Source organism: Macaca nemestrina, chromosome 2 (genome assembly GCF_043159975.1).
Source record: "Macaca nemestrina isolate mMacNem1 chromosome 2, mMacNem.hap1, whole genome shotgun sequence".
NCBI lineage: Eukaryota > Metazoa > Chordata > Mammalia > Primates > Cercopithecidae > Macaca > Macaca nemestrina.
The window spans coordinates 151801822-151829665 of NC_092126.1; the positions used below are offsets into that span (position 1 = coordinate 151801822).

Consider the following 27844-nt stretch of genomic DNA (forward strand, 5'->3'; position numbering starts at 1 on the left):
ACTTGGAAGCGAGAGCTCTTGGCCTCCCCAGGGACTGCTCAGGTCCTCGCTCTTCCCTCTGCACCCCAGGATTCTCCTCTCCTGGTTCAACCCCAAGAGGCTGCCTCTTGTCCTCCCTCGAGCCCAGCCCTAGGCACATTGTGGGTCTGGGCCACCTCTAAGGGCCAAGGCCCCTGGGGGAGGGGTGCAGTCTTCAGTGGGGGGATTTCCCATAGGAGTAGGGAGGTGTGAGCCAGGAGGGGTACAGCAAGCAGCCTCCCCTGGCTGGCCGTAGATGAGGTTCTTTCCAGAGCTTGTGCTGTTCATGCTGTCAAAGGACCTCCCTCCCTCAGCCCTCTCCTGGGTCTTTACAACCTCAGTGGCCGGCCACGTACCCAGTGTGTCCCGATGACATTGGGCTCAGATACCTATCATGATCCCCCAGATCTGGGCCACGCAGGATGTGGAACCTGGGCCATGGCAAAGGCCTCATGTGAAGACGACTCTCTGGAAGTCCCCAGAAGGAATGCCAGACAATCCAGGTCCTTCACACACGCCAGCAAGAGCCAGCTGGGGCAAGAGGCTCCTGAGAGCAGCCACAGGTGGAGTTGGAACTGGGGCAGAGTCCTCAGCCTCAGCCCACACGCACCCCAACTCGAGTCTATGGGAGAGAGCTGCCACCATGCCTGGTGGGGGCATACATGGTGGGCAGAGCTGCCCTGTGCTCGCATGTGTGGCCCAAGGGGCTGTGCTCGCCTACCTGCTTGTCCTGCAGGTCCGAGGAGAGCTCATAGCTCTCAGAGAGTGAGCGTGAGCGCTTGATGGCCTCCTCCTCGGCCTGCTTGCGCAGGATGGAGGTCGAGTGCTGTAGCTTGGGCCTCCGTGTGCGCTGCTGTTGCCCCGGCGGCCCCGAATACAGCCCATAGGCTCCCACTGACGTGTGCTCGTAGTGATCTGGGCTCAGGCTGGAACCAGGCACTAAGGGGCCTTGAGGGTAGGCCGAGGGGCTGTCCAAGGATGTGCCAGTCTCGCTGCTGGGGGCCTCGCCCTCGACGCTGCAGAGAAGAGAGAGGCAAGAAGTTTCTGGTGAGCAGGAAACCTGAACACGATGCTGGGCCGTGGGGCGCAACCCCACCATGTTCCTGGAGGAGCCCCCATGCCCACTCTTCTCACACCCCACAGTTGAGTCCACACATGCAGCTGGCAGGACCCTGCAAAGCCCCTCCACTCAGCACCCCACCCATTCGGATTCAGTTTCTCTGTGAAGCACACCACGCTCTGACATCCCATACACCTTCCTCATTGATTTTGCTCACTGTCCATCACCCACATGCAAATACCAGCTCCCTGAGGACAGCAGTTTTGGTCACTGGGTTGCTGATCATCCCCAGAGCCTAGAGCAGTGCCTGGCACAGAGCAGGTGCTCAGCAATTACTGACTCAGCCAGTTCTGTCACCTTCTCTCCTACCACCTGCATTAAATACACCACTGATTTAAAAACTTTAAAAAAAGGCCGGGCGCGGTGGCTCACACCTGTAATCCCAGCACTCTGGGAGGCCGAGGCGGGCAGATCACGAGGTCAGGAGATCGAGACCATCCTGGCTAACATGGTGAAACCCTGTCTCTACTAAAAAAATACAAAAAATTAGCTGGGCGTGGTGGCGGTCGCCCGTAGTCCCAGCTACTCAGGAGGCTGAGGCAGGAGAATGGCGTGAACCTGGGAAGCGGAGCCTGCAGTGAGCTGAGATTGCGCCACTGCACTCCAGCCTGGGCGACAGAACGTGACTCCATCAAAAAAAAAAAAAAAGTTCCAATAATTAACAAAAGTGATTCTGTACTGTATGCCTACATGGGGCCAGCCCTTGTGCTGGTGGTTGCCGTGAGTGAACTGTGCCCTCCACATGTGTGTGTTGAAGCCCTGGCCCCCAGTACCTCAGCACGGGACTGTGTTTTGGAAACAGGGTCTTTGTGGACGTGATGACATTAAAATAAAGTCACTGGGGTGTCCTGATCCAGCCTGACTGGTGTCTTTGTAGGCAGAGGAGATGAGGCCATGGACGCACACAGAGGGAGCAGCATGCGAGGACCCAAGGAGGAGAAGACCACCTGCAGGCCAAGGAGAGGGGCCGTCGGGGAACCCACCCTGCCTACACCCTGATCCCCGACTTCCAGCCTCCAGAGCTGTGTGACAATAAACATCTGTGGTCGAAGGCGCCCGTGTGTGGTGTTTGTCACGGCGAGTCCGGAAACTCATACAATGCTGTATATACATTTTCTCTAAATCTTGAAAGCAGTCTACAAAGAGGAACCATCAACTCCCCCTTTCCAGGTGAGGAGACTGAGGCCTACAGGGGGTGCCAGAGTGACCCAGGTAGGAAGTAGGTGAGTCAGCGTTCAAGCCCAAGTGATGGACTCTGAGACCCGGTGTTCCCCTCCGCCTCACCACCTTCTGTCCCTGCAACATGTACACATTCCTCTGACGTCTCCAAGCACCATGGGGGAGCAGGGCCCCTAATGGGGCCTTGTGGGACGGGCTGACGAGCTCATCCCGACTCGGAACTCGCAAGCCTTTTCACTGTGTGCAGACGCTAGTTTCCGCTGCAGGTGGCTTCTCAGTGTAGGACGAACAGGGAAGGGAGAGAGTTACGTCACAGTTTCCAACACAATGTCCAGTCAGCCTGCCAGGTGCCCTGTCCCTGTCAGATCACTCAACCTTGGGCTGGAAGGACCTTGAAAGACCCTTTCTCCCAGGGGCTGGGCTGGAGGTCCCACTAGGTGGGCATAGCAGAGAGGTGGGCACACGGACCCCACGCAGCTGCAATCCTCCCTCCCAGTGCCTTCTTCAGACCAATAGAAGGCCTTGCACACAGCAGCCTGGGGCAGCGGGTCCAGCCCTGCTCTGCTCTGCTTCCGTCCCTGCTGCTTCTCATGAGGCCTGCAGGACCCCAGCGCCCAGTGCAGAATGTGACTGTCATTGGCTCCAGGGAAGCCCGGATTGGGGGCCCCAGTAGGCGGCCTGGAGCAGAGAGCACAGTCAGTGGCCCAGGGGGTAGGGAGTGGCGGCTCTTTGCTGTCAATTCTGCCGTGAGCCAGGGCTGGGCTGTGGATCTCGGCACCTGCTTTGCGGCCCGCAGATTAGGGCAAGACTTCTGGCTGTGGCCTCCAGGGTCAGGCAGGGGATGCCCATCCCACTCCCCAGGAGCTGGGCCATGACAGAGGCTTCCTGAGCAAAAGCCTGAATGAAGAGAGGGGCCTAGGGCTCTCTGCCTGGCTCTGCCCTTATTGGACTGAGAATCAGGGCAGGCTGCCCCTCCCTACAAGACCCCAGTTTCCCTATCAGTAACACGGTGGGTTAGACTCGATGCCTTCAAGCCATCTGAGGAACACCACCCTTCAAGATTCTCCACATCGGCCGGGCGCGGTGGCTCAAGCCTGTAATCCCAGCACTTTGGGAGGCCAAGACGGGCGGATCACGAGGTTAGGAGATCGAGACCATCCTGGCTAACACCGTGAAACCCCATCTCTACTAAAAAATACAAAAAAAAAAAAACTAGCTGGGCGAGGTGGCGGGCGCCTGTAGTCCCAGCTACTCGGGAGGCTGAGGCAGGAGAATGGCATAAACCCAGGAGGTGGAGCTTGCAGTGAGCTGAGATCTGGCCACTGCACTCCAGCCTGGGTGACAGAGCAAGACTCCGTCTCACAAAAAAAAAAAAAAAAAAGGTTCTTCTCCACATCATAAGAGTCTCCCAACTCCCTCCCCTGCAGCCCCCACCCACAGCAGCCTCCTTTGGGCCTGGTGTGTGTGCCTTGGTAGGGGGAAAGGGGGAGAACAGATCTGAAAATCCTCCCATTCTATTGCTAAAGCTTTGAGCAGCACCTCACAATACTCACCAACCTAATCAACTGTACAAAAGAGCAAATGAGTCTCCATCTCAGACTTCAGGCCCCAGAGCCTCAGGTTGCAGGGGAGTGACAGCCTCAGCTGGGAAGCCCATCCCACACTGTCTGACCCCAGAGCCCACGCCTCTGCTCCAGGCCTGTGCACCTCCCTCTGTCTCGCCTTGTCTTTGCAGCCTGGGGACACATCACACACGCCCTGGACTGGAAACACTTCAGTCAGGGGCCAAATCTGTGCTTCCAAGCAAAAGGCTGACAGGAAACAACAGCATCGTCCTTAAAGAGATGCAGCCAGGCCTCCACTCCTAAGAGGAGGATTCAAAACAGTCTCATCACCCTAGGTTCACAGAAGCACAGAGATGGACAGGTGGTTTCCCTGCAGGTCCCTGGAGCTGAAGCAGGAAGCCCCTTGGTGGTCCACGGGCTGCTGCTGAGCTGCAGGGAGGCTCTGCCAGGGAGGGGAGTGTGGGACCCTCACTGTGCTGCCCCTCGACCCAGGATGAAGGAGCAATGTTCACCTCAAGTCCGAAGGAATTCTACCCTTCACCAAGCCCTTTCTAACCTGGCCTGAAACCACTGTGAGCAGGCAGAGCAGGGCATCCTTCCCTGACGGTGGGGGGGTGAGTGAGGGCCCAGGCCTGCCTGAGAACTTGAGAGGGGCCTTTGTTCCCAGTTGGCCGCGGTGTGGGGCAGACGGGGCTGTGGAAAGAGATCAGGCGGCAGCCACTGAACTCACGATGGGCAGGAGATGGGAGTGCCTGGCGCTGGTAGTGCAGGGTGGCTTTGGGCCCTGGGGCAGGGCATCTTTGGGGATAGGATTGCGATGGTGGTGGCCTGGGGCAGACTTTCTGGGCCTGTGGCAGCCCAAGATTCCACTCTGGGCACTCCTGGGTTCCTGGCTGCCCTGGGTCAGCAGGTCCTGAACATGCTTGGGAGAGGCCGGGCCTCCCTCTCCAGGAAGGGAAGGTCTGACAGTCACCCAGTCTTCCCTTCCATCCCGGAGCCAGGGTCCTGGGGGTCATCAGTTTAGTCCCTTCCCCGACTCAAACGCCCCCATTCAATCTGTCCCCGGGTCCTGTTGAGTCTATTGAATAGCATCAGCTTGTGCAATGTGGCAGCCCTTCCACAGTCCAAAAAAAAATCAAACCCAACTTCAAACCATCCCAAAAGAAAGAAATGTCTGGGCGATCCTACTGCAACCAGTGTGGCACCACAGGGATCTTCAGCAAACGTGGACAAAAGTGAGCACAGCGTGGAATTTTCCATGTAGCTATGAACCCACTTTGAGCCAGAGGACATCACCTCTTGATGGCCCCAATCAGCAGCTACGCAGTGCAGTATTAGACCCTAAAAAAGAAGCTTTTCTGAGTTTATCTGAACTGATAAACACAAAGATAATTTAAGTGAAAATGCCCAGTATTGACAAGTACATGCAGCCATGGGCACTCTAGGACTCTGCTGCAAGGAGTATACATCAGTACAGGAAGTTATCAAACTTAAATGATGTGGGCGCTTGACTATTTTCTGGCTGAACTCGTGAAGATGTTTTGCTCTACAGCAACACTCTGAAGCTCTGGGCTCTCAGCCCCACCTTCCTGATTAGGACTCAGCTCTACCCAGTTTCTTCTTGGGGCAGGAAGAACTATCCTATGTCAACTGTTCCCTTTCTAGGGCAGAAACACAGATGCCCTAGTGACAGAGCTTGGCTGTAAAGTGACAGTCACATTTTACCAGCATACATGAGTCTCTAGGTGGGACTTTGGGTTAGAGAACAGCCAGACTGGCTCCCATATCCCTGCCCCGACCTCCTGAGCTCAGCTACTCGACATCTCACCACCCACTTTAGTTGCCTTGGGTATGCTTCTCCCACAAACCCAGCCCACTGAACAGGACTGGGGAACACACCAGGGTGAGTCCTTAACTGTACCCCTGAATTTATTATCTCTCTCAGACACCTGGGCCACATGCAGACCAAGGAATGGGCTGAGGCACCTGTTCCAAGTCCCTGAAATTCCTGGCAGGTCAGAGTCTCTGGAACATTCTATGAGAGTTAGGTGGCTGCTGCCCAGCCCTTTTCCATAGATTTGTACAAAGGAAATAAGACCAATGCGTGCAGCAGTACATATGAAGATGTTCACAGCAGTGTTGTTTCTGATTATAAACATCTGGAAATAACCTAAATAAGCATCGACAAGGGGATGATTTAAATTAATTCTGTATGCACAGTGGAAATAACATCAAGATGGGGGAAGGATCTAGTTTGATGGCTTTTCTTATGAAAAAGACTTGGGGATTTTTTGTGGACTATAAGAGGAATGTGAGCTGATGTTATGATGTGGCCGAGAAGCCAGTCACTAACGTGAATAAAAAGCCAGGAGCAAAAATAGCCCTGCTGCCCGCCACAGTTCTCAGACACAGCAGAAGACAGTGCACAGACAGTCCAGAGCCTGAGGGCAGGGATGGCAGACCTGGGACACATGCATGCACCACCCACTCCTCCTGGGCAGACATTGCTAATTGATCACAGACTCCCTCCTAAAGAGCTTAGATGATGCTTCAGCCTCATTCCAACACAGCACTCCATACAACTGATCCCAGCTAGCATGTGAGATGGACTCTATTTGCCAAGGCCAAATAACGGTATGCCAGGAAGCAGTATAACAGTATCCTCCTATCAAGAACTGGGGCTGTACAGCCGGGAGGAAAGCAGCCTCGGGGAAATGATGTGATCCCTATCATCAAGCCTCTGACAGGCTGACAAGCTGAGGCTAGAGATTTCTCTTGCAGGCAGAACTATGACTGCCAATACCCGACCCGATGAAGGACACTCTCACGTGGTTAGGGCTGCTGAAGAGGTGGTGAGTTCTCTGTCATCGGAGGTGTGTAAGCTGCAGCAGGTCAGACACCCGTCAGAAAGGTGGTACAAGGGACTCCAATCCTGGCTGGAAGCCTCTATCCCAGCGCCATATGACCTGAGTCTGCCATCTTTACACGGAGGTCTCAGCTTAATCCCACTGCCTCCACAAGGCCACCCTTACTCCACACACTCTTCCCCACCCCGGGGATCACCTGATCTCTTGTGTAGTCCACCTGCACCATGGGGAAGTCTTGCTCTGTGAGGGTGGGAGACAACTGCCCAAGCATCCCCCAAAGCCCTGGCCTCCAGCAAAGATGGGAATGGCCAGGAGCAGGAGGCCTGCTCCTTCCCATGAGACGAGTTCTGTATGTCCAGGATGGGCCCCCGGTGGTGGGACAGGCCTAGGACAGGGTCAGAGAGCACATAAGGGCCTGGAGCTGCTTGTGGATGCATCCATACTCTGTCCCAGAGCCCGTCGTGGGCTCAGGCACAGACAGCCCTCCTCTCCCAGCCCAGGAACTCCAAGTGCTGGTCACTGGAAGGTCACCAAGCTCTTCTCCCATCTCCAGTTTTCCAAACATGCTTTCCTGTGATGGAGGTGGTATGTGGAGTTTTATGTGGGGACACGGCTGGGTGAGGCGCTAGATCCCTACAGGACAGTGTTGCAATGGACACCTCACAGGAACACAGAACACAACTTGAAGAGTTTCCTCCTGCTGCCCCGCCCCACCCAGCCTTTCTGCCAAGCAAGGGGCTAAGCAAGCTCCTGGGTGAAATTCTAGCTCTACTGCTTACTAGCTGTGTGACCACAGGGGGAACTAATGCTGTGCCTTAGGTTCCTTTCCTCTAAAATGGGGGTAACTAGTGTATCTACTTCACAGGACTGTGGAGACTTAGTGGAGCTGACACAGTGAGGTCCTTAAGAAAGTGCTTGGCTCATTTTCAATGACTGTCTCGGGTTATTCTCTGATCTACAAGTCCCAGCAGCTAGAGGCAGAAGGGCAGACAAGCCTAGTGCCCCAAGCCAGGGTCACCTGCCCTGCACCCTGCCTGCTGCTGGGACCGTCTCTGCGAGACACCCACCTCCAGGCTGGAGAGCCTGACCCCAGGGTGGACCCAGAGACCCTCCACTGGCCCGTTCCCTGGACTGGGGAGCTCATGGGGATGGGTGAGAGAGGCAAACAGTCCAACCCCAGCCCCTCAGCCCAGACCTGTTGGATGCCACGTCCTGACTCGCCAGGGAGTGAGTCAGGGCGGGGGGCTGTGGCCTCTCAGTCACGGATGTCTCTAATTATGGCCTATGAAGTAATGAATGACTTTTCTCAAGAAAAATGTTAGCCAGGGGAGGTTCTGGGCACCAATGAGGGGACAAGATGAAAGCAGTGACCTACTGTTCACCCCCAACATCGACAACGACAATGGTAGTAACAGCGAATGTTTATATGGTTAGTGATGTTCTAAGCTGTATATGGAACCCATTCAGTGCTCCCAATACCCTGCAGGCACGGAGAGGTGGCACCCATCTCCAAGGGCATATGGGCAGTCTGGCCAGGGAGCCCAAACACGTACCCATTGTGCTTATGCAACTTCTTACGGAGGGGGCATACACACATGTATATACACACATATACATACGCAAACACAGATATACACGGTCTGAATTATACAGCAGCAACTTCTCCATAAACCTGCCAGGTACAAGATGCCGTGGCGGGTGTGTTTAAAATACATGACCTGTAACTCAACCACCATCGCTGGGAGGTAGCTAGGACTGCTCCCTTCTGCAGATGACAAACTCAGGGATGGAAGAGTTGAGTCACCCAGTCAAGGTGGTGAGTATAAGACAGGGTTGTGTGGGACCTGACCCCACACCAGGGCCTCTCCTGCCCAGCTGCTCAGGGGAAAAGCATGCTGCTGGCAGCTTGGACAGGGCTGGGTCCAGAGCCTAGGGGTCCTGGGGTTGTGCATGATTATGAGATAAATCAGAGAAATAAGCGTAGTCATGTGTGGCCAGCGGGTGGCCACATCACACAGCAAAGCCACCCTCTTCAGAGTGGGCCAGGCCCCATGCTAGAGGAAGCAGGCAATCTCGAAAGCCTGTCTGTGGTTAAATGTCCATGCCAGCAGCCTCAGGCCAGACTCCTGGCAGTCTGCACAGGCCAGAGCAAAACAGTCTCCTGAAGTACGTATGCCCATCACGCCTCCAGGCCTCGTGGCTTCCCCTACACTCTGCTTTCAGGGTTTCTGATTTCCAGAAAGGGAGCCTAGACTGGGCAGGCACAATTCATTTCCAGCCCTCACAAGCTCCCTCTTGGGGCTTTCTGTGGCTCTTCTCTGCCTAGGCCACATTAACCAAGGTTAGTCGCCCAGAGGAAGGAAGGGGATGGTCTTGCTCTGCACCGGGCTATCTTCATCTTTATGCCCCTGTCTCGGGGAGGGATGGGACACAGCCAGGCAGGGTCTGGGGGGCGGGTGGGGCACATCCTCTGAGCAAGAGCAAGGACGGCACAGCCGGAGAGGGGCGGCCGCCACCCCTGCCAGGTCTCCGCAGGGTGGTCCTGGTGCAGAGAGAACAGGTGGGTTTGTAAGGCCAGGGGCAGGAGCTTCAGACAGCTAGCAGTTTTGAACAGTTCAGCAATTTAAGAAGGGGCCGCGTGGCCAGGCGCGGTGGCTCAAGCCTGTAATCCCAGCACTTTGGGAGGCCGAGACGGACGGATCACGAGGTCAGGAGATCGAGACCATCCTGGCTAATACGGTGAAACCCCTTCTCTACTAAAAATACAAAAAACTAGCCGGGTGACGTGGTGGGCGCCTGTAGTCCCAACTACTCGGGAGGCTGAGGCCGGAGAATGGCGTAAACCCGGGAGGTGGAGCTTGCAGTGAGCTGAGATCCGGCCACTGCACTCTAGCCTGGGCGACAGAGCAAGACTCCATCTCAAAAAAAAAAAAAAGAAGGGGCTGCTTTAAGGGTTAGTGGAGGTGTTCAAGCAGGGTCTAGAAAAATCAGTCTTTCTGGGCTGATGTGGCTGGGGGTGGGTCACCCACACATATGCTCACCCACTACGCCACTATGCAATGGGGGAGCCCAGCACAAGCTAAGTACACAGATTTCACCCCTGCAATGAGCCCGTCAAGAAAGCACTGCTCTTCCCATTCTCCAGATGAGAAAATGAAGGCTCAGGAAGGGCCCACTGTGATCCTTGCTCAGGATTGCAGAGCACAGAGCAGAGCCAAGATTCAAATCCATGTCATTTTTCTAGTCTTTCCCACTCTGGAATGCTCTCGGGACTGGTGGTAGTCCCCAAGAGCTAGCCTGGCCCCAAGGAGCAGAATGCAAGGACACAAAGAAATGGACCTCAAAGGAAAACTGAGTGTGTAAAGAAGGGACATAAAATTGGCCAGCTGCGGTGGCTCACGCCTGCAATCCCAGCACTTTGGGAGGTTGAGGTGGGACATTGCTTGAGGCCAGGAGTTTGAGATCAGTCTGAGAAACAGAGCAAGACCCTGTCTCCACAAAGCATTTTTAAAAAATATTAGCTGGGCATGATGGCAAGTGTCTATAGTCCTGGTGCTTTGGGAGGCCATGGCAGGAGGATCACTTGAGGCCAGGAGTTGAAGACCAGCCTGGGTAACATAATGAGACTCCATCTCTACAAATTTTTTTTTTTTTTTTTTTTTTTTTTGAGACGGAGTCTCGCTCTGTCCCCCAGGCTGGAGTGCAGTGGCGTGATCTCCGCTCACTGCAAGCTCTGCCCCCCAGGGTTCATGCCATTCTCCTGCCTCAGCCTCCCGAGTAGCTGGGACTACAGGTGCCGCCGCCACGCCCAGCTAAATTTTTGTAATTTTAGTAGAGATGGGGTTTCACAGTGTTCACCAGGATGGTCTCAATTTCCTGACCTCGTGATCTGCCTGCCTCAGCCTCCCAAAGTGCTGAGATTACAGGCGTGAGCCACTGCGCCCAGCCAAATTTTTTTTTTTTTTTTTTTTTGAGACGGAGTCTCGCTCTGTGCCAGGCTGGAGTGCAGTGGCACAATCTTGGCTCACTGCAAGCTCCGCCTCCCGGCTTCATACCATTCTCCTGCCTCAGCCTCCCGAGTAGCTGGGACTACAGGCGCCTGCCACCATGCCCAGCTAATTTTTTGTATTTTTAGTAGAGACGGGGTTTCACCGTGTTAGCCAGGATGGTCTCGATCTCCTGACCTCGTGATCCACCCGTCTCAGCCTCCCAAAGTGCTGGGATTACAGGCGTGAGCCACCGGGCCCAGCCAAAAATTTTTTTTAAATAGCTGGGAACAGTGTCTCATGCCTGTAGTCCTGGCTACTCAGGAGGCTGGGACAGGAGGATCCCTTGAGCACAAGGAGCTCAAGGCTGCAGTTAGCTATGATTACATGACTGTACTCCAGCCTGGGCCACAGAATAAGACCCTGCCTCTAAAAAACTTTTTAAAAATTATAATAAAAGGGCTGGGCATGGTGGCGAACGCCTGTAATCCCAGTACTTTAGGAGGCCGAGGAGGATGGATCATTTGAGCCCAGGTGTTTGAGACTGGCCTGGCCAACATGATGAAACTCTGTCTCTACTAAAAATACAAAAAATAGCTGGGTATGGCGGCGCAAGCATGTAATCCGAGCTACTCAGGAGGCTAAGGCATAAGAATTGCTTAAACCTGGGAGGCAGAGGTTGCAGTGAGCTGAGATTGCACTACTGGGTAACAGAGTGAAACTTGGAGTGTACTCCAGCTGGGCAACAGAGTGAACCTCTATCTCAAAAAAAAAAAAAAAATTATAATAAAAGAAGAGAAATAGAATTAACTGGTGTAGCCAGCAAGACAGGAATAGTGAGGGCTTTCCCAGGGGAGGCCATTCCAGTGCCAGTCAGCCATACCCCCTTCTCTGGTCTTGAGGGGAGGCAGCATCCCCACCGATGCCTAAAGCCTTACAGCCTGGCAAGCAGTTCTAGGAGAATGATGCCTGGCTGCTGACCAAAAGGACTTATAGACTCCTGAGGTCCTTCCTAGAGAGCAGTAGGGTGAGGACATTCTAGATAAGGCCCAGCAACGCTGGTCGCCTCCCCTGGCAGGCAGGGTTCGGATGAACACGACCTAGTGGTGAGCAGGAGGGGTGCAGTCGCAGTACCCCCAGTGGAAACCTGGGGAGGGTGGACAGAGAGGGAACGAGTGAGCCCTGGAGGAGCACACGTAATGGGCACAGACGCTGAGTCCCGTGCTCAGAGCCTCCAGATGCTGCCAAGGTCTGGGACAGAGGGGATGGTGGGGCTGTGGCCCTCACATGGAAAGATTTAGAGTAAGAACCTGTAGGAAGCACTGGCACGAGGTGACGGCCACCTGAACATCCCATGTGACTTCCACTGGCTAACCCGGAGCACCATATCTAAAACGGGACAATCCAGAAGCCACCCCTACAGGGCACAGCGGGAGAAGGTGGGGGCAGGAGGGTTTCTGCATTTACCCAGCTCCCAGGTTTGGAGAAATGAGGATATCCAGGAATTGCAGAGGAACCCAAGAAACCAGACATCCTGCTGCCCAGGCACTGCCCCTTTGAGCCCTAGTGGACAGCCCAACTTCAGGCTCCAAACTGAGCTCCCCACACCAGGCCAGCTCCCCACAGCCTTGCCATCTCAATGGGGTGTGGTTGGGGTCCTCGGAGCTGCTCACTGAGCGTCACTCTTGGCAACTCTTTCTCAGACCCTCCTCCCCATCTGTCAGCACATCGGGCTGTTCCGCCTTCAACACAGATCCCGCATCTGCCAGCCTGTGTGGCCCTCATCTCTTCCCTGTGTGACCGCCACGGCCTCTCCAGGCTCTTCGAGCCTCACATGCCACCCTACCCCATTCCTCTCCACCCAGCAGTTGGGGTCCTGTTAAAACACAATCCTGACCACATTCTCCTCTCACTTAGTGGGATTTAGAGCCCAAGTCCTCCCATTGATCCAGGAGACTCTGCGGGACCCAGCCATTCCTCCTGCTACCCTCCACTGAACCCCCTGGTCACTCCAGCCCAGCCCCCTGGCCTCCTGGCTGTTCCTCTCCGCTCTGGAATGCTCCCACCCCAAGACCTGTGCAGGTGCTGTTTCTGCTGCTCAGCGCAGCCTTCCCCAAGTCCGCTGGCTCCCTCCCTCACTCTATTCAGGCCTCTGAAGACAACTGGAGGGATGTGGCTGAGAAGGAAGAGAAGATGGGGAGGTGGCAGAAGAGGGATGAGGACTCCAAGAAGGCATGTGGTTTAAGCTGGAAGAGACCTCAGCATATATGAATGGTGACAGGCAGCGACCCTGACAGGAGGAAGAGGTCGGGCTGGTGGGTGGGCACACCACCAGAGGGCTGAAACCCTCCTCTGGGGCTTCACTGTTCCCTGAGGGGCAGGGAGGGAGGCCAGTCAGCTGCTGACGGGGCCTGATCCTTCATCCCCCCAGCAAGGTGGGGCTCAGCCAGGGACAATTTCAGGAAGCTAGGTCTGAACTGAGCAAGCCAGGGGGAAACGCAGAATGCCTCCAACCCTGTGCCTGGCTGCAGGGAGCACACCCACAGTGCTGTCTCCGTGCCTCTTGGTCTCCGTGTGCCGTAGACAGACCTGTCCAATGGCCCCTCAGAGCCTGGAAATGCCGTGGCAGCCCGGCCTCCATCCGCGGGGGACACTGAGGCTGACTGTCCAGTTGCCTCCAGAGAAGAGGACCCTGGGCGGAGATCGGCCTCACTGACATCCCCCTGCCCTGGCCTCAGGCCTGCCCTGCTGAGGCCCAGATAAGGCCCGGCCCAGCTCCGCCTCAGGCTGTAGCATTATCTTTAACGACTAAAAAGCCTCCAGAAGTGGCTTTTATATATGTAGAAAAATATAGGACTCGAACAATGAACTTTTCAAAGCGGAAGGCTATTTTTAGAGCTTTGCTTACTGATCCAACGTTCAGCATCTCCCTATATGTCAGCAGCTGCTGGCGAGATGGGCAGGTGGCATGAGGAGTCAGGCAGCAGTCAGGGTACAGGGGGCTTCTCAGGCCACCCAACCATACGAAGGAAGATACAGTTTTTCGCGCTGCCCCTGCCCTCTGGTCCCGAGCACTCTGTACAGCTCCGTCAGGCACCTACCACCCTAATGTTGTCATGACACGAGTGGCAGCAACATTCTGGGCTACAGTCCAACACTTGAGTTGGAACCCCAACTTCTCTGAGCCTTGGTTTCCTAACTGCACAGTGGGGGCAAGGCTGCCCCTTCATGGCCTCACAGTGGAGTCAGTGGGAGTGTTCCAGGAAGCCCCACCAACAGCTAATGCCATGCCTAATTAGAGGGTAATTATTTCAGGAGAGACCTCCTGTCCTCAGACAGGGCTTATTCTCATCAGCACATAGCCAGGCAGGGCACAAAGAAAGGTCTCTATGTCCTGTGAACCCAGGGCCACACAGCCAAGGCAGCCTTATCCTGTCAAAGGCAGTCTTTCCAGCCCCAGGGAGGTGGTGGTTCCAGCCTCCCCAGCCCAGGCCTCGCTCCCAAACATAAAGAGTACCATCAGCCTGCAGGGGCCAGGCCACCCTCCATGGCTGCTGTGAGGCCCTCTCACTCAAAGAGCCCAGTGAGTGGGTTTTGGAGATGAGAATGCAGGTTCCAGGAGACAGGCTGGGGATGAGAGGGCAGCCCCTAGAACCTGGAATCAGATCTGCCCTGCCCCCTCACAGCTTCAGGGGCTTCCATGGGAAAGAGCCCGAGGGCCTTAGTGGTTGTGGATCAATGGCAGCCTGGAGCCCAGGGCTGGGAGAGGCCCTGGGGAATGTCACAGGGCGTCTGATGGGGGCTGCATGACAAACATGGGGGAGAGGGGTCTCCCTCAGCAGGAGGGAAGGAAAAGATGGATCCGCAGGGGCCATCTCCCCGGATCTCTGTTAGGTTTCCTCACAGCACGGCTCCATATCTGACTCCATCTTTTATCCTGCTTTCTTATTTCTCTCTCTCCCCATGAGGAGGTCAGCTCCGGAAGGGCAGTGTTTGTCTGTTTTCCTCACTGAAGTTTCCACAGTGCCTAAATAGGGCTGGGCACACGGCAGGTGCTCAGTCTGAATCTGCTGAATGAATGAATGATGCTGCTAGTGACTAGGGGACCTGCACAACCCTGGAAGTAGATGCCGGCACTCCTAACACAGAGGGGTCAGGACAGGATGCCCCGCGCTCAGGATGGAGAGCCACAGAGCAGGGCAGAACAGGTCCCCGGTGCCAAGGCATGGCTGGCTGTCTTCTCTTTCTCCCACAACTCCACAGGCTGACGGCAGGGCTGCTGCTCTCTCATTTACAGGTGGGAGCACCAAAGCCTAGAGAGGACAGGGGCTCAACAGTCACACGGCTGACACGCAGCCCAGCCTGGCAGAGCCCCGTGACTGTGGAGCTGTGTCCACACCCCTCCTTTGCTCTGCAGCTGGGTTGTGGAGACACCAAACGACTATGGAAACTGTGAGTTTCTCCACCGTACAGACACATGCTCACTGCGCTGAAAACACTGTCCCACAGGCCTCAAGTCACCAAGGAACCTGGAATACTGAGATCAGCTCCACCCCTTGAGGACGCCCTGGGCTCAGCTCTCTGTGTGCTGCTTCTGCCCTGTGCGCACCCCACCCTCCCACAGTCCCGGGAGGCCTGCTGGGCTGGCCTGGGCACTGGCGGGGCCTCAGAAAGGAAGCAGGGGGCAGACTGGCTCCACAGGCTGGCAACCTGCACTTTCACTTGGGCCGAGAGCCAGCTGGCAGGGGGGCTGTGAGGCTCTGGACTGGGGGCCGATACAAACACCCTACAATCAGTCCCAGCCAGGGCCTCTGCCTGGTGAGGTGTCACCACTACAGGCATCACTATCAGTGCCACAGAGGGGCCCCAACCCAGGGCAACAGGCCTAAAACAGGAAAAGTCATCCCCTAACGCCAATCCTGCAGCCAACCCCAGGACAGGCAGCCTTTAAAGAGAGGGGCTGGGCAAAGCCCTTTATTCTCTCGAGTGCCACCTGGGCCAGGGCCAAGGTGAGGGACCCTTGGCCTCGCCCCTGGGAGAGTTGGTCAGGAGACCTAGCACCTGCCCGGCTGCTCCCCATAAGGAGACCTCGGACTACACAGAGCTCTCTGGAAGACAGATTCTGTGTGGGGGGTTCACAAGGTCTCCAATACTGGCAGCCCCTGGCCCAACTTCATCCACAAAACATGCTCTCTGTGGCCCAGTGTTTCAAAAACTAGAATGAATCACTAACATTTCAGCATCTTAAGATTTCATATGAAAATCTAAGTTTCTGACTCATCTTGGGGACCTGGCCACCCTGGGCCCATATTCCCACTTGATAACAGTCAGATGAAGCGAGGTGGCAGCCGCATCCATCAGACAGCACATGTTCCGTCACCACCACAATCCCCACCACTGCCACAGTCCCCACCACTCCCTATCGCCCACGCATACCTGGGTCACCACTTCTCTTCCTGCCTACTGGCAGCATCCATGTTTGCCTATGATGCTTAGACAGGACCAAAATTCTAGGCCCAACGCAAAGAAAAGAACTAGGATCTACAGCCTGGGATCAGTTGTTCCCAAGAAACCTAATTTAGAACACCAATTCCCGAGAGGCAGGGTTCAAGAACTCCCACAGCTCTGCATGGCCAGTGGGAACACCAAGGCCTTCTGCTCCACTGGGTCCTGTGAGTGTGTGGTTTTTACAAGGCTCTAGCAAATTAACATCATCACAGTGACCACAATCCACAATCCCATGGTCATCATAACCACCAAGCCTCAATTCACCAGATGCCCTCGTTCCTAAGTTTCATAGGGTTAGGATATAATTTTCAAAGTCATCTGATACCTGGTGTTTATTCCAAAACTGGACTCTAAGAGGATGTCCTGAGGTTCAAATTCAAGCTGTCCCCACCCTCGGCAGCCCCCTCCGTCCACCTGTGAGAATGCCAACCTGAGTTTGGAGGAATGCTCAACGGCTCCAGAAGCGTTCCTGGGGAGCGTGGTGGGGAGCTCTAGGTGCAATTGGGAGACCAGGTCTCTCTACAGCTCCCCCACTTCCAGGCTGAGTGGTCCCAGGCAAGGGCCCTCCACTCTCTGGGCTTCTGTTGTCTCATCTGCACAATGGGCATCACTCCTGCCCTGCTTGCCCAACAGGAGCATGGGAATTGAGGGAAGACACACTTTGTCAACTGTAAATCCCACGTGGAGCTGTTTCTGTTCTGTGCCATCCGCCAGAGAGGAAGGCTCAATCCCCTCAACTCCTCAAGTCTTGGCTGGGCTTGTCCAGGTCAGAGAAAGAGGGACATCAGGAGAAGTATTCCCCAGTCCAGCGCCAAATTAAGCCCTGCAGGATCAGGAAACCAGATATGTCCATCTCTGTGCCTGCGTAGAGGGCTTTATGCTTCCAAAGGCCTCCTTCCTTCCACTCTGCCACAGCTTACCTGGTCTCAAGATACAAAGTTTACAAGACTGCTTCCCTTGCCATGACCTCATCTGCATGGCCTCACCCTCTCCCCTTCTTCCTTTAGTTTCTTCATTAACCATTCCTATAGCCTGCACTCTGCCAGATGCTTGCCCCTGGCTAAGGAGGGTGGTTCTTGTTGGTTCTGAGTGCACAGAGATGACCAGAAGCTTCCAACCCCTGGGCTCACTCAGAAAGATTTTTCAGAATATACACACATACAGAGCCAAAAATCTTCCTGGCTGAGCCAAATTAAATACAGAGGCCTCTAGTTATTTCCATACACACCAAATGGACTTAAATAAAGCAGTTCTCTGTGGCAGGCTCCAGCACACAGAGCTAGGTTGGGCCCCAGGGACGCTCCGGGAGAGCCAGGCTGGAGGCACAGGCTGGGGAGGCTAGCTCTGGACAGGGTATGGGCAGAAAGAAGGAGACAGATGCCCATCGCGCAGAAGATGGCCCACCCTGCCAGCCAGGGCCTGCGCTGTGGCCATCTTGGCCCAGACAATCTTGGTCTTTTTTAGGTGCACAGCAAAACTGAAAGGAAAGTATGGCGTTCTCATGTACCCACTGCCCCAAGGCAGGCACAGCCACTATCAACATCCACACTGGAGTGGCACATTGTTACAGTCCATGAACTACAGTGACACATCATCATCACCAAGGTCCACAGTCTACATTCGGCTTCACGCTTGGTGTTGTAAACAGCAACCTTTTGAAGTAGGTACTATATCATCTTCCCATTTTGTGGATGAAGAAACTAAGGCACAGAGAAGTGATGTAATTTACCCAAGGCCATGTGACTACACAGGACGTGAGGAGGGGCGAGGCTGGCTGGGCCACTTCCCTGCCTGTCACGCTCTTTCCTCTGCAGGGCCAGTCCACCACCCTGTCTGCCCATTGAACTCCCCTTGCCCTTGCAGGACCTGGTGCAGGTGCTGCCCAGACCTGCAGCACAGCAGCTGCCAGGCCCCATGGCAAGTCAGCGATCTGCCCACAGCACCCAGTGCAGGGGCACAGAAAGGGTCTTGGGGACAAATGAAGGCTGGGGGTAGGAAACACTATCCCACTCGGCTTCCCCACCTACAACATTGGCACACAGAGCTCTTCCGTGGCAACTGTCTGGTACCCAGCAGGCAGGAGCTGTGTGGCCCTGGGCAAATGACTTGGCCTCTCTGTGTCTGTTTCTCAGTCATAAAATGGGAGTATTGTTCACCCAGCAGGGCTGCTGTGAGGGCCATATGATAACACACACACAAATCCTCAGCCTGGGGCCTGTCACCCAGGAAATGCACAGAGTAGCTGCTGCCACTGTCACGATTTAGGGCTGTTACCACTTTGCTACACTGCATGGTGCCATGGGGGCTAGAGGGAGGTGAGCAGGCCAAAGAGGAAGAGGTCTGAAGGAACGCAGACCATCTGACTCCACACTAGCACCCATACCTGGGGAGCACGAGGGGCGCCTGGCTGGGATGTGGCCGTGCCTAGGGTGTGACTTTGGCTTGTTTTTAACTAAGCTGTGTTGGGGGTGCTGTATGTACGAAGCACTGTGCTAGGAGCTAGGGTAGCAACCACACATTCATACTGAGGGCAGTGGCTGAAATGTGTCAGCCCTTGCCTCTAAGCCCAGCAGTAATGTGGGGTGGCACGGCACCCAGTGATGATGACAAAGGCGAGTAAAGGTGACGGGAGGTGTCCAGGATGACTTTGGAATTCTAAGTGAAGCCCAAGAGGATCAGATGAAGTCATGGAAGAGAAGCCAATTTGGGGAGAGGGAGATAATACGTGTTCCTTTGGAACTTACAGATTTACAGGTGCCCATGAGACCCCTCGAGAGGGTTGCTGGGTGGGCGGCAGGATGTCAGGGCCTGGGCTGGAGCCAGATCAGAAACCCCAGGAAGGAAGAGACTGCGTGAAGTGGAAAAGGAAAGAGGGCTGGGCAGAGGCCCAGGGACCCCCAGTGCTGAATGGCCACCCAGGGGCCCAGCAAGATGAGGGGCTGACGGGTCTGGGAGGGTGGCAGGGGCCGCAGCCTGGCTATACCATCTGGCAAGGGGAAAGCCAGGGCAACAGGGAGACCCTGTGGAGCTTGAAGCTGAGAGCCACAATACCACCCAGGGGACCCCCGATCCGATGAGAGAGGCTGAGAGCCCATTCCACGCCCTGCCTTCCAGGGGTCCTAGGGAGACGGAAGAGAAGCGAGTTCTCCTACCCTGACCCAGGAAGGCCCTGTCTGATGGAGGAGTCATGGGCCTAGCCTATTCCAGTCACTTCCAGACACAGGGCATCCCAAATGGGTCAGAAGCTACTTGGTCACCAGGCTGGGAAATTGTTTCAAGCTCAGAGTTCCCGAGATGGCCCAACACAGCTAAGGGCTGTTCAAGGGACACTGTGGCCTGCCCTAGGCACCCGCCCCAGTGATACAACTTTTCCAAAGCTAGAAATGAGGCCAACCATGAGACAGGTCCTTGATATAAAATCAACAAAATGTCTGGGATTAAAACTAATCTAGGGCAATGAAATAAAACTGCACATAGGGATCATTATATCATTATACCATTCTACTTTTGTACGCTGCAAATTTTACATAACAAAAAGCTAAAAATAACGCTAAGACTCTGCTATCACATCAAGGCCCATTATTTTCTTGGGCCATTTTGCCATTTTTACTAAGCACAAACAAAAAACACTCAAACCCTGCTCATTTAAATGACGGCTCTGAGCTCTGAGAACAGTCAATGAATGGCCCAGAGGGAACAGAGAATTCACGTTTCTGCGACCGCACCTCCCCCTCCCCTAGCAGCAGAGGAAAGAGCTGCTTCCCCAAACACTTCCTCTCCACCCCACCCTCACCCCACGGGAATAGCAGCGCTGCAATGGTAATAATGATGACGGCTGGGGAGAATAGCAGTGCAGTGGGTAGGGGTCATCACAGCAGCTGGCGTTTACTGAACACCTACTAGGTGCCTGGCGCTACTCCAGCCCCTCTCCCCCATCATCTCGGGTGGACAGTTGTCCTGATCCTGTCAAGGAATCTGAGGGTGGTTCTTAGCCCAGATGACTTCCTGGGGCTGGTGAACATGTTTTTGAGATTGCAGGCACCGGGTGGCGCTTCCAACGATTCTCCTTCCACTCTGCTGATGGTAGTGCACCTCTGTAGCCATCCATGGTGGATGCTCAGGGAACCCAATGCTGCCACTGGGGTGCGCACAGCTGGGGCCTGCAGGTTTTGTCTCTCTGGCTCCTCCTTGGCCCCCAGCTCCTCTCTGCCTCTGCCTCAGGCTCCATTCTAACATGCTGCTCCCCAGCAACATCAGGGAGGGGAAAGAGGCTCCATACATTAACTAGAGGACCAGGTCTACATTCTGCAGAGCTTGAATTCGTCATTTTCATTTTCTAGCCTGTTTCCTCATCTGTCAAATGAGAATAATGTCATGATTTCACAAGGTTCTTGGTTCTAATCAGACAGGTATGTGTGAAGTTCAAAGGCCATTCAAATGCCAGTATCACCATTTTCATTCTGTAGCCTGTTCCAGCCCCAGTCTCAATCCTGTGCCAACTTCAGACCCACCAAAAACAGTTAAGGCTTTGCCCAAACCCAGCTGACTTCCTTTCCCCTTCCTGTCAGCACGCATGGTCACCTGTTTTGTGTGTGTGCTACCCACACTGCCTCTCCCTCCATTGTTCTCATTTGACAGACAAGGAGGCAGCAGCTTGCAGTGGGGACCAGCTTGCCCTGGCCACACATCCAGGAAGGGGCAGAAATGGAATCCAAGTTTTTCCAGCTCCAAATGCCACCTCTGCCCACTGCAGCAAGCTGCCTCCCCTCCCAGGCAGACAGACCAGCTAGAGAGGACTGAGCAGCAGAACCAGGGACTGGAGGCCACTGCCCCTGAGGTCAGGCTCTGGAGCTCTGGGCCTTATTAGGCTCCAGAAGCAGCCCCAGGTACCACCAGGAAGCCAGACCTGCCCAAAGCCTCAGAAGTTTAGCATAGGCCACCAGGTGAAGGCTCCAGAGGTGCCACAGCTCTGCTCCATCTGACACAGGGCTGGGGGCCTCTACCTTGATGTCCCTACACCTCAGGGTGTCTCTCACACATGGTGCAGGCCATTTGCCCATCCTGTCTAAAGAAATCTTCATCCCAGCCCAACAGCAAGCTGCCTTACTTTGCAATTTCCCCAATCCACAGGCAAAGTGATTTTCTTAATACCCTTAACCATCCACTTGTTTGTGGGCTGTTTGGACAGCACGCTACAAGCACATGCTAAAGTCCATGGGCTTAGTCACTTCTTACTGTGTATGCCATCTGTCACACCACCAGCAGCCTGCAGTCCTTTAGCCCTTTAACTTCTTCCCCTCACCACTATCTCTCTGCACCCCTCTCTTTTAACCCTGGTCTTGTCTGTGGCCAAAAAGATGAATAATCCACTCCCATCTAGGAACACATCTCCCCAAACAAGTAACACGGTCCAATTCCACACAGTCAAACTTCTTAGGCCTAAAACAGCAGCTAAAAGATGCCATTTATCTGGTGTTGACCATGCAGTTTAAGCACTTACATGGATTCATTCATTGAATCCTTACAACAACTCCATGGCCTCCTCCTGTCATCCATCTTTTACCAATGGGGAAACTGAGGCGCAGAAAGGCTAAGGAAGGTGCCCAAGATCATAGGGACAATGAGGAGCAGAGCTGGCGTTAGAGTTGGAGTTAGAGTTATGGGTAGTCTGACTACAGAATCTGCCTCCCTAACCATTGGGCTAAACATCCTGCATCTGCAAATGACTACAAGGATCAAGAGGCTCATTCTCATAGATGTGGAAACTGAGGCCCAGGGAGGGATGGGATGAGATGGGTGACTGATGCCAGGGCTCTGGGGAGGGGGACAACCAACGGCCAATCAGGGCCAGTTCTGGACAGGTCTTTCTGAAAGGCTTCCTCTCTCAGGATGGGAGACCTTTGAGCTTAGGGTCAGCCAGAATAAAGACAACAATGATTACAACTAACATCTACCGGGCCCTTGCTATGTTACTATGAGACACCATTTAAATGCTTTGCATGTATCCATGCACTTCATGATTATACCACCTACCCTCCCAGCCAGAAATAGAAAAGCAAACACCACTGACTTCTGTAAATGGCATCAGGGAGAAAGTATTCATGTTGGCAGACAGACTCTGATCCGGTCTGGGCAGCAGGGGATTTTGGGAGAACCCTTCCAGTTTGTGTGAATGAGGAGGCCTCCTCCCAGCTGCGGACTCGTTCCAATTTTTCCAGTTTATTAATGATCCCTTTCCCCTCCCGTGGGATCAAGTTCAGCACCCACACACTTGCATGTCCTCCAATGATTCAAAAGCCCTAGCCTTGGGTTTCCTCATCATGCAGAAGCCTGTCATGTTGGCATGGGTCCCTCAGTGAGTCAGGGGACAGTGAGTTTTAGTCCTCAGGACCCTGCTCCAAGCAGAGTCTTGGCCTGGGGCTGCGCACAGCACACAAGCATGCTACCCTGAAGAGCCTGCAAGTGCAAAGGACACTGTCCCAGAATCCTGCCAGAGAGTCTGGGGATGCAGCTCTTGGGTTCTGTGGGGAAAGAGACAAGATTCCAGGAAGGCCCGGTGAGTGGTCATCAACTAGCTTGTGGGCTGAGACATTTGGGAACATGTTGGGAATCCTGATGCCTGGGGATACCGGACACCTGTTGTGGCAGTATAGGGAAGAAGCAAAAGGCTCCATTCATGATGGTGACATATTTTGCCAAAGATTATTTAATCCCAGAAGAAGCACAGCCTGGCCATGAATTACACAGACCCTGAAGCCAAGCAGGCCGAGTTCACATGCTAACTCTTGCACTCTAGCAGCTTTAGCACTAAATGGCAACTGCTGCTATTATCATTATTACTGAGCTTTGAACAAAGAGGAAAAAACAAATGCAGTCACAGTGTCTCATCTTTACAAACAGGGAGGGGACTCTTGCTATGGGTCTCCATGGGGACCTTAAGTTCAAATCAAACTATCACCATGTCAGGAAACTGCAAACCGAGGAGATAAAACGGAAAGAATGGGCCTTTCCTCCAAGGAGCAGCAAAGCTGCAGGTACCTATGAACAAGGCAAAAAAAAAAAAAAAAAATTCAAGTCAGAGCAGCTGGGACCCCAAGAAGGACAACTTCACAAAAAGCCACACAGACTCTAGAAATCAGTCTTCAACCTCACAAATCAGCCAAAAAGAAAACTGTGAGGAATCATTTTAACTCAGCAACGATTTCACAAAAGGGAAAAGGTGATAATACTGATGATGGTGATGATAGCTACCATTTGTTGGGGATGCATCTGTATGCATCAGTCACCAGGCAAAGCTGCACATCCCCGCACCCTCCCCAGGGGGTTTGTTTTGGCTCCATTTCATGGATGAGAAAACTAAGACTCAGAGATGGGAGGCAACATATCTGAGGCCACACAGCTAGGAAGAGGTGGAGTCAGGGTTTTGTGTGATCCCCAAGTCCTGTGCTCTGTGATGTACCATTTCACACCGCTAACCTCAGTGCTACTACATCTAGCCCAGGGCCTGGTACAAAGTCAGTGCTCAGTACATGTTTGTGTATATAAAGGAACACAGGAAAGTGAAAAGCTATGTGTCCCCTGGGTCATACACATCTCTCCAGAGAACAACGCACTCCTCCAAGCCCAAGAGAGCATGTGTGCACTTGTTAACACCTGCATTTATGGATGCTTTCATTCACTGACAACTGGCTATGTCCGCCATGGGGCCAGGCGCTGTGCGAGGCAGGCATCGGGGTACTAGCCACAGGGCCAGGCCTCGGAGGGACACTTGCCAAATTCGGGGTACAGCCACGGCAGCCAGGATAGTGGCAGGTCCAGGTGGCACCATGCCATATTTCCACCATAAATGCCATCAACTTTGTCTCTGCAGCAGCTCACACAGTGGGAGCAGCCAGATTCTCTAAGGCCATGCCAATTAATTCTTCAAGAGCCTTAATGGCCTCTAAACTCATTACAATTTGCTTTTGAGGACAAAGGATAAATCACATTCAACAGCCTTTGAGCACATCCCCCTACACACACACACACACACACACACACACACACACACACACACACACACGCATACGCTTCCACAGACCTCTCCTAAGGCCTCCGGTGGTGTTCAAGCCCATCTGGGCTGTGCATCATCTTGCCCCTGTGCTTACTGGGCGGATATTCCACAAGTCATCAAAATTCAAAGGAAATTTACAAAACAGGAAGAAAGAAAATCCAGCGGGTCATTGGTGCTTGGGAAGAGCAGAGTGCTGACTTGGACAAACATGGCATTTGACTGGAGTCCTCAGGATGGCCAGCTGTGCAGTGGCCTTCAGACACCCACATTCTCAGAGCACTCCATGAAGCAGTGTTATCATTCCCTTTCACAGAAGGGGAAACAGGACTGAAGGGATGCGGTAACTTGCATACACTCACGAAACTGAGCTGAGACTTGAAACAAAATCTGTTTGCTTCCCCAGGCCCTTCTTTCCTTAAGTCTCAAGCTGCCCTGGATTCCAGATTCTCCAGGCAAACCAAGATTCCACAGTCTGCAGAGTTCAGACAGATAAAACCATATGCACACACATGTACACACACATATACTGAGCTCCTGCAGCCCTGGGTACCCTGTCCAATCCTGTCCAGAAACATCTATTTGCCCAGTTGTCACACTGTTTGACTATGCAGCTGTCAGTCCTGTCCGTTTTTGAACTGAAGCTGTGTAAATATTAGTGCAACCAGTTCATAGTCCGACTTCCTTGAGTGAAGGCCTGAAAATCCCAGGGCCTCCAGAGGCCTCCATCACAACATTAGGGTTCTCCTGTAGGCTCCCCATGTGATACTCTGGCCCAGTCACTGGGTTCTCTTAGTGTGTGTACCCTTAAAAAAAAACGAGGGTAAGAAGAGTCCTATGTTGTCACAAGGCTCCAACAGCAAAGCATCAAAGTGCCACACGTGCTTTTGGAAAGAAGCCTGTATTTGTAGAGTGGTGCATGGTGGCATAGCTGGACTTGGGAGTGGTTATCTTGGGCCTGTTACAGACTGGGGGGGGTCCCCTGAGGTTTCTGGACCATGCTGCATCCCATCTGGGTTTAGAGAGGGGGATATGGCCAGCCCCAGGAGCATCTAGCTCTGCCTCCACAGGCCAGGGACTGGGCTGATTTCCTCTAACCCTCCCCCAAGCTTCCCATGGAACCACATACCAGGTGCTCCAGAGCAAATGGGACCCACCTGCTCTGAGGCTGATGCGTGAACTGTGGGCTATACCCAAGCGAGGCTTCTCAACCTCCAAGACCTCTGGCTCATGTTCTGAGGCTGGGGGAGCAGCTGTTCATTACCAACCCAGACCACAGAAGGATCCAAGCAGGCTTCCCTGCAGCTGGAAGATTGAGATGAGATACCCAGAGGGACTTCTAATGAGAAGGGATGTGGGACGGAGAAGTATGCAAGAGAGGTGGCTGGACATGCCAACTGGAATGGTGATACTGAAAAGGTCCTAATGGAGGGGCAGAAAACCCCCCAGTTACTTTCAGCTCAGAGGGAGGAGGGAGGTGCAGCCAGGAGAACATGCTAATGGTTTCTTCTTCCCCACTAGACTGCTGGTTCCATGAGGACAAAGACTTCACATTTTGTTCACTGCTATGTCCCTGGTGCCTAGAGCAGGGACTGGTACATAGCAGGCACTCAATAAACCACAGAGCCTTAGCACTGACAAGACTGAACACTCAGCCTCGATTTGCTCTCCTGCAATTGAGGATGCTGGTACCACAAGGATAAAAAGCAATTGCAATACCGGGTGGGACAGCTGATGGGCTATGAAGGCCATGGGTGTGTGTGGGATATGAATAACATGACCCCCATGTCCAGACTGCTGTCACTGATTCCAGACAGATGGTCCTGCAGCTGCAGCGTGCCTGGCCTCCACCCCAGATGTAAGGAGCAATGGGTCCTTGGGAAGCCCTACAACCCCACTTGGAGCGTCAAACCCAGAGCCCCAGGCCTCTGGGGTGAGGAAGGGGCAGAGGGGGACATATGCATGTTCTCAGTGCAACTGCTAGGCATGCGCTGCACAGTTTTTGAACGAAAGATCAAACAGTTCCAGGTGGGCTTCCTCCAGAGGGGGCCTGATATACGCCAAGTCAGCTTGTCAACAAACCCCCTTAGCCCCACCCCCCTGCTCCTCAGAAGGGCCTGCAGATAGCTTAGGGGGCAGCTGTGCTGGCCACTGGAGAGAGGAAATCAATATTCCCAGCACATACACGCACACTCTCTTTCTCCCTTTCTCTCCATAAACATGGGCCCTTGGAAGCTCAGACAGCCGCCCACAGGCCCTGAAGTAGAAAAGGGTTGGCCCCTCACCAGGTGCACACTCATCACCACATAAACAAAGCCCCTCACATCCACACTCTGCCACAAACAGCAGCCACACACCCCAGTGCACCCCCAAGTGGCCCTGCCAGGCGCACAGTACCCAACAAAAGCTGCTGGCACACCTGGGACGCCTATTTGTTCAGGGTCATCCACCCTCACACACACTCGGGGTCTTGCAGACAGGACAGACACATCAATCCAGACACAGGCCCAATGTCTGGAATAGACAGGCCTGCAAGAGGCCTCCCTGGCAGCCCCTGCCCTGCCTGCAGTTTGAAACAGGCACAGACCCGCTGGGCACCCTCCCACCAACTCTCCTCTGCTCTCCCTCCTGCCCCTCACCTCACACCCACACCGAGTCCCACTGCTTCCCTCTCAGCCCCACAAACTCAAACTCACCCCCACACCAACTTGCACTCCAAAAGGCCCTAGATCGCACACACACTCCCATCCTGAGACCCTCCCAGGACAAACAGCGCTCCTGTCCCAAGGGCGCGTCTCTCTCCCACGCACAAACTCGGGTCCTGTTTGCTGGTCTCCCACCCAAACCCAGTCTCGCGGACGCACCCCGCCCCGCAGGCAGCTTTCTCTCGTACGCCGGGCGCCCGGTCCCGACGGTCACCTGCACTCCCGCACACGCGTCCCCACAGCCTCCGCCAGTCCACCGCTCAGCACCCGGGAAGGCCGCTCGACCCGCGCCGCGCCCTCACCCGCTGTCAAGCTCCAGCTCCAGAAGGGACTGGGTCCTCTCCGAGTTGCAGTGCAGGCACCACATGGCGGTCGCAGCGGGAGCGGGCCGGGCCAGGAGCCGGGACCCAGGCCCAGCTGAGGCCGCCGACTCCCGCCAGCGAGCCGCCGGATCCCGGGGCCGACACCCGGCCACCCGGAGACCCGACCACCCGCCACGCGACCACGTCGGGGCTCCTGGCCCAGTGTCCGCCGGCTCCCGCGGCTCCGGCCCTGAGTCCGAACCCCAGGCCAGCCAAGCCCGCCCCTCCGCCGCCGCCCGCTTGGCGCAGCGCGAGGCCGGGCCGGAGGAATGTGGCCCTGAAGTGGGCGGGGCCGGGAGGGGGCGGGGCCGGAGGGCGAGCTGGGGGCGGGGCTGCGCACAGGGGCGGGACCGCACGGAGCGTGTGGGGAAGGGAGCGCAGGAGGCGTGGTCACACGGAGCCGAGGCAGGAGCATAGGGGGAGGGGGGTCAGGGGCGGGGCTACAGCCAGGGGCGGGGCCGAGCCGAGGCGCCGGGTGGCGAGC

General features: G+C 54.7%; 1 protein-coding gene across 14 annotated transcripts in view; it reads right to left on the bottom strand.

Annotated features, from left to right (window-relative positions):
* LOC105477737 (IQ motif and Sec7 domain ArfGEF 1) overlaps nt 1–27844 on the bottom strand; it is a 392170-nt gene that overhangs the window by 44178 nt on the left and 320148 nt on the right. For 12 of the 14 annotated variants that reach the window (XM_071092237.1, XM_071092239.1, XM_071092238.1 and 9 more), the window contains one exon: nt 740–1034. In XM_071092237.1, the coding sequence (XP_070948338.1) occupies nt 740–1034 (295 nt within the window). Of the gene's footprint in view, nt 1–739; nt 1035–27300; nt 27646–27844 lie in introns of those variants that run through there. The other 2 variants (XM_011734434.3, XM_011734424.3) reach the window with 2 other exon arrangements.